The following is a 14,183-nucleotide window of genomic DNA, read 5'->3' on the forward strand; positions in this document are numbered from 1 at the left end:
GACTGCCTCTTTATGGACACAGCACAATATAACTTGATATTAGAGTATTGAAGCTACAAACTGCCTGGGAAATAAGAAAAGTAGCAGACACCCCAATATTCATTTGAAAGGCGGTGGAGTTTTAGATCAGCGTAGTGCTTTCCCTCTTTTGCGATTTTGCCAGAAGCATTTTGCTTCCTCAAAACTAGAAGACATGAGACATATTTAGCACAAGCACCACATACGATGCTTATCATTCAAGTTACATTTTTTCCATAGAGTGGCAGCTTTTCTTTTTGCTTGTTCTTAGAGTGGCATTTTTTTTCATCCATTTTACCTTGTCACAGTTCACAACATAGAAATTACGATAAAGGAACCCTCTGAATATATCATGTGTGAATATTTGCAAATGTGTGATGCATTGCTTGAGTGTTGAAATGATCAGCTTAGATATGCACACACCTAATTTTTTTTTCTTCTTCTTCCCAAGAATGGCAGTGTCAAAAGTTTTCTGCTCATTTGTGCACATCCATCTCAACTGCTTTAGTTGTAAACTCGTGTGCAGTATTTGTACCCAGCAAAAAATAAGAGTTATGTGCAAAAGCTGAATTTGTATATTTTCATGTGTGGCTACGTGTGATGCAGTTTGTGTGAAGCAAAAAAATAGTGAATACAGCCTGTAATGTCCATTTTGCTAGCATATTCAACATATATCTCGTTTCGTAAGTCATCCACAATCCACAACGGCAAGTGAAAGCTAAAAAAATAGTTTGTAACGCTGTCATCACCCCATCCACCCCCTTGAATGTAGACACGTGAATGAACACTCTGGAGGCATTTTGCGCAACTTCTCCACCATCTCGCTCGGATCCGTGGACGACAAGAAGGGAGACAGGTACACGTTTCCATGGGAACGACTGCCAGGGATGACACTGATATTAACAACATTTGCAACCTGGGCGTGGCACCTGCACTCGTGTTTCTTATGCCCCTCTGCCACAAGTGATGATAAGATTACCCCCAAAGATGCACTCCTGCACAAAAAGACATAGAGCCAAAACACCCCTTCTGAGTGAATGGATGTACATGCATTTTTCAAACCCTGCACTAACCCTGTTCACCTGCATATGTGTGTGTCATGTTGACAGGTTGAAGTGTTGCATTTTGTCATTGGTAGCCCCCCTCTTTTGCAAGGTCATCAAATCAAAGTTGAGAAAAAAAAAAATGAAAGAAACAAGAATATGTAAAGATCAATTAATGCCATTATTGGCATCATTTTAATGACTTGAATTCTTTATTAGCTTCCTTTGGAGCCCAGCTCATCGATGAAAATTGTAAACTGAGACTTCATTTTGTTTTTTGTTTTTTCTCTGTTTGCATGAGACCTATCAAAACCCCTATAAAAATGATTCATTACAATTTGTAATGAATTGAGAAGTTTGACTGTCAGAACAGAAATCACTTTTTCACTCTCAAATTTAAAATTCAAAATAAAGATTAAATCCCAGTAGAAATTTTTAGTGGGACAGTGCATTTGAGACTAACATTGTGCGAAATATTGCAGTATTTGTAGTTTGTTTTTATCATCGTATATCCTTCCTATTTACATCATCATCATGCTAATGTAGTCCTGAAAAAAGAAGCCAATGCCTCTTGCATGTAAGATACCGTTATAGATTGTCCAGCATTTATTTTGGGTAGAGAATGTTGGATCTTGATCATAACAAAACCCAGTTTGTGTTGCTCGATGATATATATTCACAAAATTCACCAAAAATGTTTTTCATTGATCATACAACTCTGTTATATGTATATCATCTCTTGCCTTACCCACAAATGTATCAAATTTGTGGGTCTTGTGTTATATGGCTGATGAATTGTTGTACAGCCTGTTTTGTAGCAACAATATTCATGGTGTTATTATCAAACCTATGATATATGTTACTCTCATGTTGTGACATTTGAGATTACATCATATACTTGTTTCATATACATGATTGGGCATGGTAGCATGAGCATATGCTTGTATCAGGCAGAGTGGTAAATAATCAATTCTGTTTTTCTTCCTAGTTCTTCCATTAAACTGTTGTATGTTTCATTGCTTCACAGGCATAATGAGAAACACCATCACCACTCTGGTATTCTGAAGAATCTGTCATCCATCAGTCTCACCGGGCATGGCCACAGTCATCAAAAGGTCAGCGGTCATTATGGCGCTCTAACAGAACATTGCTCAGCTGGGCTCAAACCAGCACCATTTGATCGCAAAGCACACACTACTTGAACGAGTCACATCTATTCCTGTGCAGTTAAGAAGTAGAGTTGCCAACTAGAATTTTGTGTGTATGTGTGTGTGATTACATTTTTGTTACAATATTAAGAATGTTTTTTGCCATGATAGAAAAAAATTGAAAATAATTGTTTCTGCAATTTGTTTGAGCATCACAGTATGTGCAAAATTTTACATAACTGAAGAACTGTCAGTTTCTCATAGTCTGTCTGTAAGTTATGCATCTTTATGTTATGTTTATTTTTTTTTTCTTTGCACTTGCTTTAAAAACTTTTTGTGGTACACTCTTGGCACACCTCTCATACCATGATTTTTTGTTTGCATGCTTAAACAGCAGCAGGGGTCTGACGTCACACTGCCGATGCTGGTGACCGATGGTTCGACTCCAGTCAACGGCAACACCGACAGCAAGGGCTCGACGGCAACACCATCCGGCTTCAAGTCCACGCCCTCCTCGACGTCGCTGACCCGCCTGGCCCGCCGCCTGGACCACCAGCGCATCGAGGGCATCATGCGCAAGATCCCCGAGGATGCCGAGGTCACCTCGGCCCTGGTCGGCGAGGTGGACTTCCTGGACACTCCTGCCGTCTCCTTCGTGCGTCTGGCCGAGGGCGCCGTGCTGGACAACTTCTCCGAGGTGCCCATCCCCGTCCGCTTCCTCTTTGTCATGCTGGTGCCGACGTCGTCGCAGATCAACTACCACGAGCTCGGGCGCTCCTTCTCCACGCTTATGTCAAATGACGTGAGTAGCTTTGCTCGCTAAGGGGCATTAGATGATTTTCCCCAATACTTTTTTCGATAATATATCTCTGAGCTTCAAAAAGCCAAAGATAAATGGCTGCTAATGCTACATTTATGTCCTGTTTCCGGTAGCCATGGCAGCCTCGTTTGTCCGAAGCGTAGTTTGCCATGGGTAGATGGGATATTCTCCTCAGCCTTCCCTCCGCATTCTAGTCTTGTGCATTCCAGTCCTTCCTCTAGTGAGCATGTAGCTATCAGATGTCATTCTCATGATGTCTGGTCATGCTAGACTACATATCGTCGCTGGGGCGACAAGACCACGTATGTACAAAATGGCAAATGTTCAGGAGAGCAAAAAACATGGCAGCCAAAGCACTGTATCAAATGGGAGAGCCTTTCCTTTGGCATGCCGTGGTGGCTTCATTTTGGGGGTAAGACAGCTAGGATTTGGACAGGACATCACTTAACCAGTTATCTGACCATCAATCCAAATTTCACAAAAATTTCAGATACGAGGTCTTGTTGCCCCCATCGACGATATATTTCCCATCGCGTCCCATTGCAGACCACCTCCAAGTTTGTTTTATGGCCTACTAGGTTTCTCATTAGCACCATGACTGCGATGGCAATTTTTTTTTTTTTTGACAGTTAAAAGTATGACATGGCATTCTAGGCAATCAAGGCTTGCATGTTTGCCCATCCCATTTCACACATTGTCTCACGTCCATCCCATTTTGTCCACGGTGGCCTGCAGTGGGACTGTTGTGGCCATCGGGAACATGGTGTGAATGTACAATTACTCCCACACTTTGTATATCCTTTGAGAACCTCGTGCATGAATCCTGGAACTGTTGGAAGTTACCGAAACATCATCTCTCCTCTGCATGTTTTTTTTTCATTTGAATTTTATCGCTGCAGCACTTCCATCAAGCGGCGTACACGGCGGAGACGATGCGGGACCTGCTGACCGCCATGAACACCTTCATCGACCACACCATCGTGCTGCCGCCCGGCGACTGGGACCGCGAGCTGCTCCTGCCCGTCCTGCGCATGCAGAACGAGAAGATGAAGAAGATGCGAGCGGAGCAGCAACTGCTGGAAGAAGCCGAGGAGATGGACGGCGATCTGAGGATCATCGATCCTAGTAAGTATTGGAAAAGATAAGAGATGATGCCCCCATCGCCCATCTGAAGGAGATGCAAGAGGTCGTTTCAAAAAATACAAGTTGAAGTAGTTTTTTTTTTCAGAATTTCTTGGAAATTTAGGTTGCAGATTATTTTTTCAGTCTTATGTTAGCCAAACCTATTGTAAAGTTGTAGAGTACCAGCAGATGTTTCCTTGATTTCAAATGGACAACTGCATTGCCAGGATTTGAAGATGTTGGACTGGAAGACGTCACTCAAATGCCTGACTAATGTTTGATTTGAAACCAGTAGTGATGAACAATTTCCTCAGCCCAATTTGTCTGTGTTTGCTCTGTTTGCTGCCATTATTTGTTTGCTCTATTTTGGCGATTGCAGTCAGTCGATATATGAGTTGTCCAATTTTTGCACATCTATTAATTTTTGTATCCAGCCTCGAAGAAGAGACCGCCGAAGCGATACCCCGACCCTCTCAAGCGAACGGGCAAGATCTTCGGCGGTCTGATCAATGACATCTGCCGCCGCTACCCCCACTACTGGTCGGACATCAAGGACGGGCTGAACTTCCAGTGCATCGCTGCCTTCTTCTTCATCTACTTTGCCGCCCTCTCACCTGCCATCACGTTTGGCGGTCTCATGGGTAAGACCGCTACGGCTGTTGAGATGTTGGGATGGGGGGGGGGGGTGGTATTGTCATGGGTGGGAGTTGTTGAACATTTGTCAATAGGGCGAGTTATCACATTTTGTAAAAGATGTAGGTCTGTTGTTAGTTACCAACACAAGCTTGTACGTGACTTCTTCATCTCACAATTCAATGTATAACATCGTTGAGATATAGCCAAGTCAGATTAAACATAATTCCGCAAATCTGCGGCGTATCAAGAATTTAAATCAGTAGGGCAATTTGCAAAGCGCTCAGTGGTATCGATATGAGAACATAACTTACAGTTGATTGTAGAATACAAGATTGCTGAAAGATTCTGGAAAGATGTCATGACATTTAAACTGTTTATTGTTGATTAGTGATCTAGTTCAGTCGAAGAATAAAGAGTGGTATAAGAAAAACTGTAGGCAATCATCATGGCTTTTAAGTGGACAAAGAATAGTGTCTCCAGGAGGAAGAAAGGAAGGCAGGAAGAAAAAAAAAAATAGGCCAGACACAGTTTTTCTGATAAAGAAGGCAAGTGCAGCAATGCCAACAAATCTAATCTGCATTATGTCGTTCGTGGCATACTGGAGTGAAAATTGTCTTCTGCTGGTTTTTCTGGCATTGCACAGCATCATTGTGACCTCACAGTTATCAGACGCGACATTCATCTTATAATTTCTCTCCCCCCCCCCCCCACAAAGCTGACAAGACAGAGAACTGGATAGGCGTGTCCGAGACCATCATCGCTACGGCGATTTGCGGCTGCTTCTTCGCCATCTTCTCCGGACAGCCCCTGACGATTATAGGCGTGACTGGTCCCATTCTAGTCTTCGAAGAGAATCTCTACTCGGTAAGATTAGAGCATGCCTTGGGAATTTCTAGTTGCTGACAAGGACATAACTGCAAACAAAGATTTTACAATTGTTCCTTTGCACAACCTTGCATGAATTTTCAACACATTCAAAGTGTAAATGGCAACAAAAAACTATGAATGAGTTAATTATGTTGTAGTAACCCAGGACACATCTGGATACAAATATTGATAGTTATTTTTTCATATAGCGCATTTCACACTTATTATTTTATGAATAGTTTCAACGCGCTTTACAGACTATTATTACAGATTACGTAAGACAGATATACACAGATCATGCAAGACATGAATGTAAGAATAATGCACCATGGATATGAAAAGTAGCTGAACCGAGGGATATAGAAATACCAAACATGAAAGCGTTACACCTCTGTAGCAAAAAAAACAAAACATGTGCAGACATAAGAGAATGAAAGATTATGCCACTATGTGTTATGTACTGTTGTGACATATTTTTGTGCGTTGCCATTTCAGTTCTGTGTAGCGCAGGGCATCGAGTATCTGCCGTTCCGTGTTTGGGTCGGAATGTGGCTTTTCGTCATCATTGTCGTCATGGTAGCGTTTGAGGGCAGTGTGCTGGTCCAGTACTTCACGCGGTTCACGGAAGAGATCTTCGCCTTTCTCATTGGGCTCATCTTCATCTACGAAGTCTTCAACAAACTCTACAGGGTGAGTAAGCTATCTAATACTGTAAAATTGGAAATTTTTCGCGGTGTTGAAATTTTTGCGCATTTCGCGCAACCAGTAACTAGCACAAAAATAAAAGCATGCAAATATTTTTGCTTGTCATATGTTCCAGTAGTAGACGTTTTGATCCCGCGGAATTAAAAACACGCGAAACTCTTCTAACCCCACGAAAATATCCGCTTTTACAGTAGACAAGTTCTGTAGTGTATTCAGATAATAATCATGTTTTGTTCACAAATGTTGCCCATAACACCCACAAAGTTTGCTGGAGGCTTGCCCTACATAGCAACAGCTCGGTGATTTTTCTGCCTGTGAAACTTGGTAGGGGGGAGCAGGTGAATGAAATGCTTTGTTACTCGACTGTAGTAAAAGAAACATCCATAGAATGTAATAAACTACTCTCTTCCTTTTTTTGGGGGGGGGGGGGGGCGTGGGGAGGAGAATTGTTGCCTAGTTGAGCATTTGCAGATTAAAGGAATGTATTCTCATTAGTTGTGCAAACATGTGATGTATGTCATGACTTATTGATAACTTATTCATTTATTAATGTATTCATCTATCTTGAATCAGTTATGTTCAGATGGTGATCCTTAAAGCTAGTATCTCACCAACGGAGATGTCTCCGCGACGTCTCCAACTTATCAGTCGCAGCAGTCGCAGAGACGTCTCCAACATAAAATGTCTTGCGGTCTCACCAAGGAGACGTCTCTGAGACGAGTATGAGGGGAGCTTTCGCAGGATCACCTGACTTGATCTAGGCAGAATGTCAGCACGCAGATAGGTCACATGGTTTTTAAAGTAGGTCAAACAGCGTCAAATAGAGTTGCGGAGACGTCTCTACGCGACCTCTCACCAGTTTTTCTGGTCTCCAGCAGGTCTCGGCGACGTCTCTGAGACATCGCGGATAATGTTAGTCTCCGCGACGTCTCCGCGACGTCTCCGCGACTGATGGAAACGTCTCAGAGACGTTGCGGAGACTTCGTGAAAAATCAAACATGTCTAAATTTCTTGGGACTAACTGGCGACTAATCGGAGACTCTGTAATTTTCAGGAGACGTCTCAGAGACGTCGCGGAGATGTCTCTGCAACTAGCAAAATCTAGAGTCGCAAACTAGTCGCAAACTAGTTTCAAGCCCGGTGAGATACCCCTTTCCCTCAATGATAAGCTACCTTCGAGGATAAGCTACCTTCGAGGATAAGCTCTGTGGGGCGCCAAGTGTTACACAGTCGATTTTGTCATGAAATTAACCATGCGACACTTGACGCTGAATGTAACCTATGTATTTGTGCATTTCATGTATTCATTCATGTGTTCATTTGTGTTTTTACGGTCAATTCCGACAGATCTTCAAGGTGCATCCTCTCCTCCCCGACTACTGCCCCATATCAATGACCGACAGCATGGGCAATTACACAGACATGTGGACTGAGACGTATGAGGCAAATTCAACCAGCTTCATGACGGTCCTAGGAATGAATATCACTGATGGTATGTGGAACAATTGTGTACATTCTTTGAAAATATGAGACTGTGTGAGAAAACTTTGACATTATTTCAAATATCCCCCAAATGCAGGGGGAAAAAATGAAAACTTCCAGCAGACATGATAACTACCGGTACAGTAGCCAATTACAAGAAAATAGTTCTATTTAAATGGATGTGCAAAAGTTTCCTTGTCTCAAAAAACAAACAAACAAACAAACTTGTGAAAGAAAACGTAACTCCACTCTATATACAATAGAAAAGGAAGAGGAGAGAAAGTGAGTGTCTGTACTGATCAGTATCTGTGCCTGAGTGACTTTTTTGTTCAAGGGACAGTTGTTTCATGTCCTGCTAAATCCTGGAAACGTGTAGTCTTGAAAACTGAGGAGGAATTATGGCTTCCTTTTTTTTTTTTTTTTTGAAGTATTGGTAGAGGAATTGTTGAAAGAATTGCTGGAAATTAAGGTAGCCTTCAATGTAAGGAAACACAAAGGACTCATGTACAGTCATGAATAAAATGATACAGCTATGATGGCAAGTTGCAAATGTTTTTTGAGTGAAAAAAAAAAGAAAATTGGTAGGAAGGATGTACTTTTGAAAAAAAAAATATTGTCACAAATGTCTTGGGTGTAATTATAAGGACTACACTGATTTTTCCAGTTTGTTTTTAGATCATTTTTGTAAGCATTTGGTGAGTTGCCAATTTTGTGACAGATCTTACAATTGGCCCCACCCTTTGTCTTGACCTCCAGGGGGAGTCTGCGCATCTGCAAAGGTCATGGTCGAGAGACAGCCGAACACCGCCCTCCTGTCCACCATCCTCACGCTCGGCACGTTCTTCCTTGCCTACTTCCTCCGCAAGTTCCGCCAGGGCCGCTTTCTCGGGAAGAGCGTGAGTGACCCGCCCCCTTTCATGGGGTTTCTTTTTTTCATGCACTTTTGCATCTGCCCTATGTACATGTACTCTCTGTATGTCCCATTGATTCATGATTGTTGGGTTCTGTGAGTTATAGGAGAATTACACCTAAATATTTTTACGTGGATTGAGTGAATGCAGCAATATTAGTAGAACATGGTAGTGAAAGTTTTAGGACAATTGGACAATCTGTTCAAAAGTTACAAATTTTTGAAGTTTCGGCATCGCCTTTGCTGGATGAGAAGACTACAACAGGTAGGTTTTGTTCCCCTAATTAAAGTGTAAGTCCACTCCCTGATTGAGAGTAGCATAGAGCATTCAGCATGGTAGAAGTTTCCTCGAAAGTGGCCCTAGAATGAGAAAGTTATGGAATTCAAGTCTCTCACATTTTTACAAACTAGTGATTTAGTAGCAATGAAATATGCAAATGAGATGAGGTAGTAGTGATGTCATGACCTCACAAGTCTCTGTTTGACCATTATTTGTTTTATCACTCATTCAGGCAAGGAAGATGATTGGAGACTTTGGAATCCCCATCTCCATCTTGGTCTTTGTGATCGTCGACTTCCTGATCAAGGCAGTTTACACTCAGGTGAGGTTTTTTTTTTTCTCTCTCACAAGGGGTGGTCGCCTACGTCCATTCTTCCCCCGTCTTGTTTAGCCCTTTCTTGAATGTTCCTAAATAAATGGGTAACTGCTAAGATATCTTGTTGGATGAAGCAGGCTAGTAGTGGCGAACTTTGAGTGCTAAAAATGCAATTTTCCATTGACTTTTTCTTATAGGCCAGTGACTTACTTTTTAAAACCCGCTTTGGTGGTAAGCATTTTGGTTATTGTATCTACTATAGAAAAGATGGTTGAATGATACTAGAGAAGAGTTTTAAAAGTAGTACATTCAGAAAGTTAAGAAATAACATCTAATTTTGTCTGCGATTGTCACAGCACATGATGTGTACAGTGGTGGGGTTCAATGAACTTCATTCAGTTTATAAGGCATGATGATATCAGAAAGATATATTTGGAGACTTCTTTTGCTGTAAAGATATTACACTGTCAAGAGATAAAGCTAATCATCAGTTGAAAGTAATGTATGATCACAAAGTTTGTGTGTTTCCAGTTGGGTATCACACATGAAGACTTGAAGGACCCTTCCTCTATTCGTTGAGATGCCTTAATGTCTTCTTTCCCATTGATGCGGTTGCCATAGAAACTGGACATGCCTGATGGCCTGAAGCCTTCGGACGTCTGCAAGAGGGGCTGGTTTGTCAACCCGCTGGGCATCGAGAAGCCGCTGAACATTGGGCTGATGTTTGCTGCCGCCATCCCAGCACTTTTGGCCTTCATCCTGATGTACATGGAGACTTTGATTACTGGGTGAGTGTCTGTCCACACTTTGAAAGAAAATAAGAAAGCATAGAATAGCCTCCACAAATATGGAGGATCCTGCAATCAGTGATTGTCAACAGCATCTGACATACCGGTATTCATGTCTTCAATGATTTGGCAATGGTTTCTGTGGTTTTTGTTTTTGTTAATCACTGAAATTTTACAAAAAGTATTAGACAAGTTGGGTGTAAATCATAGCTGATGTTGCTACAGAGTGATGTTCTATTTGCTATATGTTTGTGAATTGGTGAAATTATTTGCTATCTGTGCCATCATTCTGCAGCCTCATCATCAACAAGAAAGATAATCGTCTCAAGAAGGGGTCCGGCTACCATCTGGACATGTTCCTCCTTGGCATCATGGCGGTGTTCAACGGCCTGATGGGATTGCCGCTAGTCTGGGCGGCCACCGTCCGCTCGGTGACCCACATCGGGGCCCTGTCGGTCTTCAGCAAGAGCCACGCCCCTGGAGAGAAGCCACGCCTCATCAAGATCCTGGAGCAGAGACTGACCGGCCTGTTCATCCACATCGTCATCGGTAAGTGAGACCAGTGGGAGTGGTGGTGCAATATCTCCATGGCAACGGGATGCATGGTCCTCATGCCATAATGTATTTGTGTTTGTACGGTGGCAAAGTGTGAGTAGAATTAGGGATATTTCATAAGCAAAGCCCAAATCTCCCAAGTCTTGTTGTAGTTCGCCAGCATTTCAAGCTGCCTTTGAGGGTCATTGTTCTCCTTTGAACTGGTATTTTTTGTTTAAATGTATGTGTTCATGCATCTCATGAGCTTGTCTTTGTATCCTTACAAGGATAATACAATGTTCTAAAGGAGTTGCAGGGCTGTGGATTTAACGCTGATTTACTCTTAAGGTCTTCTGTTGCAGTATATATTAGTCGGCATCTAAATCATCTGATCAAAACCTTGAATGAGAAAGCACCGTTTTCTATGAGTGTGTACATTGTATATATGTGTGTTTATATGTGAATCTACAGAAGTGAATGCAGTGGGCCAAATTTTCCAGTGAGCCAAAGGTTATTGACTCATCAAGTTTCTAATTCAACCCTCCAACATCTCTTTTTTCCTGGCACACCCCATCCCCCACCCCCAATCCTCTTCCAAACAGGTGCATCTATCGCCATGGCGCCCCTCCTCCGACAAGTCCCCCTGGCTGTCCTCTTCGGAGTCTTCCTCTACATGGGGGTCAGCTCGCTGAACGGAATCCAGATGGTGGAGAGGAGCAGTCTTCTCTTCATGCCAGTCAAGCATCACCCAGATTCTCGCTATGTCAGAGAGGTAAATTCAAAGCCATTCATCCCCTGTCATCGCATTTCTGTAGTTAAGAATGCCTGAAGGCAGCAGCCAAGTCTCATACTTTGAGAGGAATTGAAGTTTTCTTGGATGTGTTACCAATTTGAGAGTGATATATAGATTTAGCAGTTCAGAATCTTTTGAAAATCATGCAACCAAACCAACAATTGTACAACAAAACAAAAAAACAACAGCAAAAGGATCAAAGATATGAGAGAATTTCTACTCTGCTGTACGAAACTCTACCAGTGAATAATATTAACCATAGTGAAAAGATGCAGCACTGTAACACAGAAATTTGGTAACTTGGATTTTATGAGTTAATGAGTCCTGTTCTTCTGGCCCTCCCCTTTCAACCCCACCTGACCACGCCCACCCACTCGCCCCATAGGTGCGTACGTGGAGGATGCACGTCTTCACTGTCATCCAGCTGCTCTGCCTCGGGGTGCTCTGGATCATCAAGCTGACGCCGGCTGCCCTCTGCTTCTCCTTCTTCCTCATCCTCCTCGTCCCAATCCGCCAGCAGCTCAAGCGCATCTTCACCAAGCACGAACTGGAGGCGGTAAGTTTGTTATGATGATGATGATAACGATGATGATAATAGTGATTATGATGTGATAATAATGATAATGATGATGTGATGATGATTATGATGATGATGATGATGGTGATGATGATGATGATGATGATGATGATGGTGATGATGATGATGATGATGATGGTGATGATAATGCTTATGTGATGATGATGACGATAATGCCTATGATGTGATGATGATGATGATGATTGTGATGTGATGATGATGATGATGATGATGATCTGATGACGATAATGATGACGATGATGATGATGATGATGATGATGATGATGATGATGATGATGATAATGAGTTTGCTGTAATGATTAGTTTGTCATGATGATAATGATGATGTGATGGTGCAATTAGGCAATGATGATGATGATGATGATGATGAGTTTGCTCTGATGATGATAAGTTTGCTGTGATGGTGATGGTGATGGTGATGATGATGATGATGATGATGCTGATGCTGATGATGATGATGCGATGATGATGATAATGAGCATGATGCGATGTTGATGGTGATGATAATTGGTCTTCTTTATCCAGTGTTGCCATAGCACTGCTCTTCCAGAGGGCCATGCCATTATCATTACCCTCGCATTGCCAGGTACCCATGCATACACGTGGGTGGAGAGGTACATGGTGAGTTAAAACATCGTAGGCACTTGACGGGATTTGAACTTGGGACATCCAATTGAAAGGTCATGAGTCTTATCCACTACGCCACAGTGCCCCCTGCCCTACTGTCTACAGAAAGGACAGCCCACATAATTAATCAGAACTTTACAAGTTCATAACTTTACTACAAAAGGATTGTCTGATTTTTCGTTAACTTTCACAGAGTGTTTCGATATCCTTTCTCCATTTGCTGAATGGAGCAGTTACTCCATGTTGCACAAAACTTATTTCAGTAAAATATGTAATGCACCAAGAGTGTTGGACAGAAATAAGGAATTCAGACATTTGTAGTGTTGAGAGGAAAATGTTCTACTTGTGTGCATGATCATGGAAGAGTTGATTGAACATCATTAACATCTGAAACAAGTCAAATCTGTTATCAATGAATATGCTCTGTTGTTTTTTCTTTCCAAACAGCTGGACTGTGATGAAGTGGATGCAGGGGAGGATGAAGACGATGAGTACCAGACCGTTCACATGCCTCAGTAGAACAAACGAGTGGACAAACAGGTGGACAAGTCATCGGTCAGTTGGATGGTCAGAGAGAGGAATGTAGCATTTGGGTGAAGTAAGGCTCTTGCCTCAAACATCTGTCTTGGAGCACTAATGTCCATTTTGAGAAGGAAAGGGATGGAGAGAACGCGAGTGAATAATAAACACTGAAAGAACAAGAGGCTGGCCAACTAGTTCAGAGTGTTGATGTCAGCTTGTGCTTTCTAGAACTGTGTGCATCGTTACCTGTGGGATATTTCTGTGAAAGGGAAAATGTACTAATGGAAGGTTTTGGTGGCACTTAGGGCCATCCTGCAAGGTGCTTCCCACCTTGGAATTTTTGTCGACTCTACTGAAATATTTTGAACCAAAGAATCTCATACCAAGGATGTTCAACTCAAACTGCTTCTTCATGAATCAAAACCAGCTCTTGGCACTCTATGCTTGTCCAGTGCAAATTACTGTAATGAGAGTTTAGAATGAGACAACGTAGGAGTCCTTATCTTTAAGATATATAATTCTGTCGGAGGCAGGGAACATAGAATCACCACAAAGCCATTCCTATTGACAAAAGTACTTTTCCTTCTTGCATTCTGCTATGCTTTCAGTACTTCCAGCAAGGTGCAAACCCCGAACTTATAGATTGTGCATTCAAACATTGTCTGGTTTTTTGTCTAGGGAGTTTAAAGGAAAACAACAATTTCTTTTCTTTTCCATAGATTTTTACCATTTTACCATTGCACTTATTACCTTTCTTGCATTTAGAATTGTACCCCCCCCCCAAAAAAAAAAAAAAAAAAAAAGTTATCGTAGATGGCATCATTCTAAAAGGTCATTGTTTTCTGTTCATAAATTATGGTTGCATTGTGGCAGGATTTTTCTTTTTGTAACAGCTATTGATGGTAGAAATCCCTTTTGATATTCATTTGTTTATCAGGAAAACTTTGAAATCCAGAAATTGAATCCTCTTCATT

At 41.9% G+C, this 14,183-nt stretch overlaps 1 protein-coding gene across 1 annotated transcript in view; it reads left to right on the forward strand.

Moving 5' to 3' along the window:
- LOC139726152 (band 3 anion transport protein-like) overlaps positions 1–13,974 on the forward strand; it is a 35,147-nt gene extending 21,173 nt beyond the window's left edge. The window contains exons 10-24 of the mRNA XM_071637232.1: positions 791–874; positions 2,089–2,176; positions 2,607–3,011; positions 3,929–4,154; positions 4,586–4,792; positions 5,503–5,651; positions 6,150–6,344; positions 7,707–7,851; positions 8,598–8,737; positions 9,264–9,353; positions 9,969–10,135; positions 10,431–10,684; positions 11,272–11,441; positions 11,848–12,018; positions 13,135–13,974. Coding sequence (XP_071493333.1) covers positions 791–874; positions 2,089–2,176; positions 2,607–3,011; positions 3,929–4,154; positions 4,586–4,792; positions 5,503–5,651; positions 6,150–6,344; positions 7,707–7,851; positions 8,598–8,737; positions 9,264–9,353; positions 9,969–10,135; positions 10,431–10,684; positions 11,272–11,441; positions 11,848–12,018; positions 13,135–13,206 — 2,563 coding nt within the window. The 3' untranslated portion in view covers positions 13,207–13,974. The remainder of the gene's footprint in view (positions 1–790; positions 875–2,088; positions 2,177–2,606; positions 3,012–3,928; positions 4,155–4,585; positions 4,793–5,502; positions 5,652–6,149; positions 6,345–7,706; positions 7,852–8,597; positions 8,738–9,263; positions 9,354–9,968; positions 10,136–10,430; positions 10,685–11,271; positions 11,442–11,847; positions 12,019–13,134) is intronic.
- Positions 13,975–14,183: the final 209 nt, after the last annotated feature.

The sequence above is a fragment of the Diadema antillarum genome, unplaced genomic scaffold, assembly GCF_040938485.1.
Source record: "Diadema antillarum isolate AM-2024a unplaced genomic scaffold, OU_Dant_1.0 seq00000079_RagTag, whole genome shotgun sequence".
Lineage (NCBI taxonomy): Eukaryota > Metazoa > Echinodermata > Echinoidea > Diadematoida > Diadematidae > Diadema > Diadema antillarum.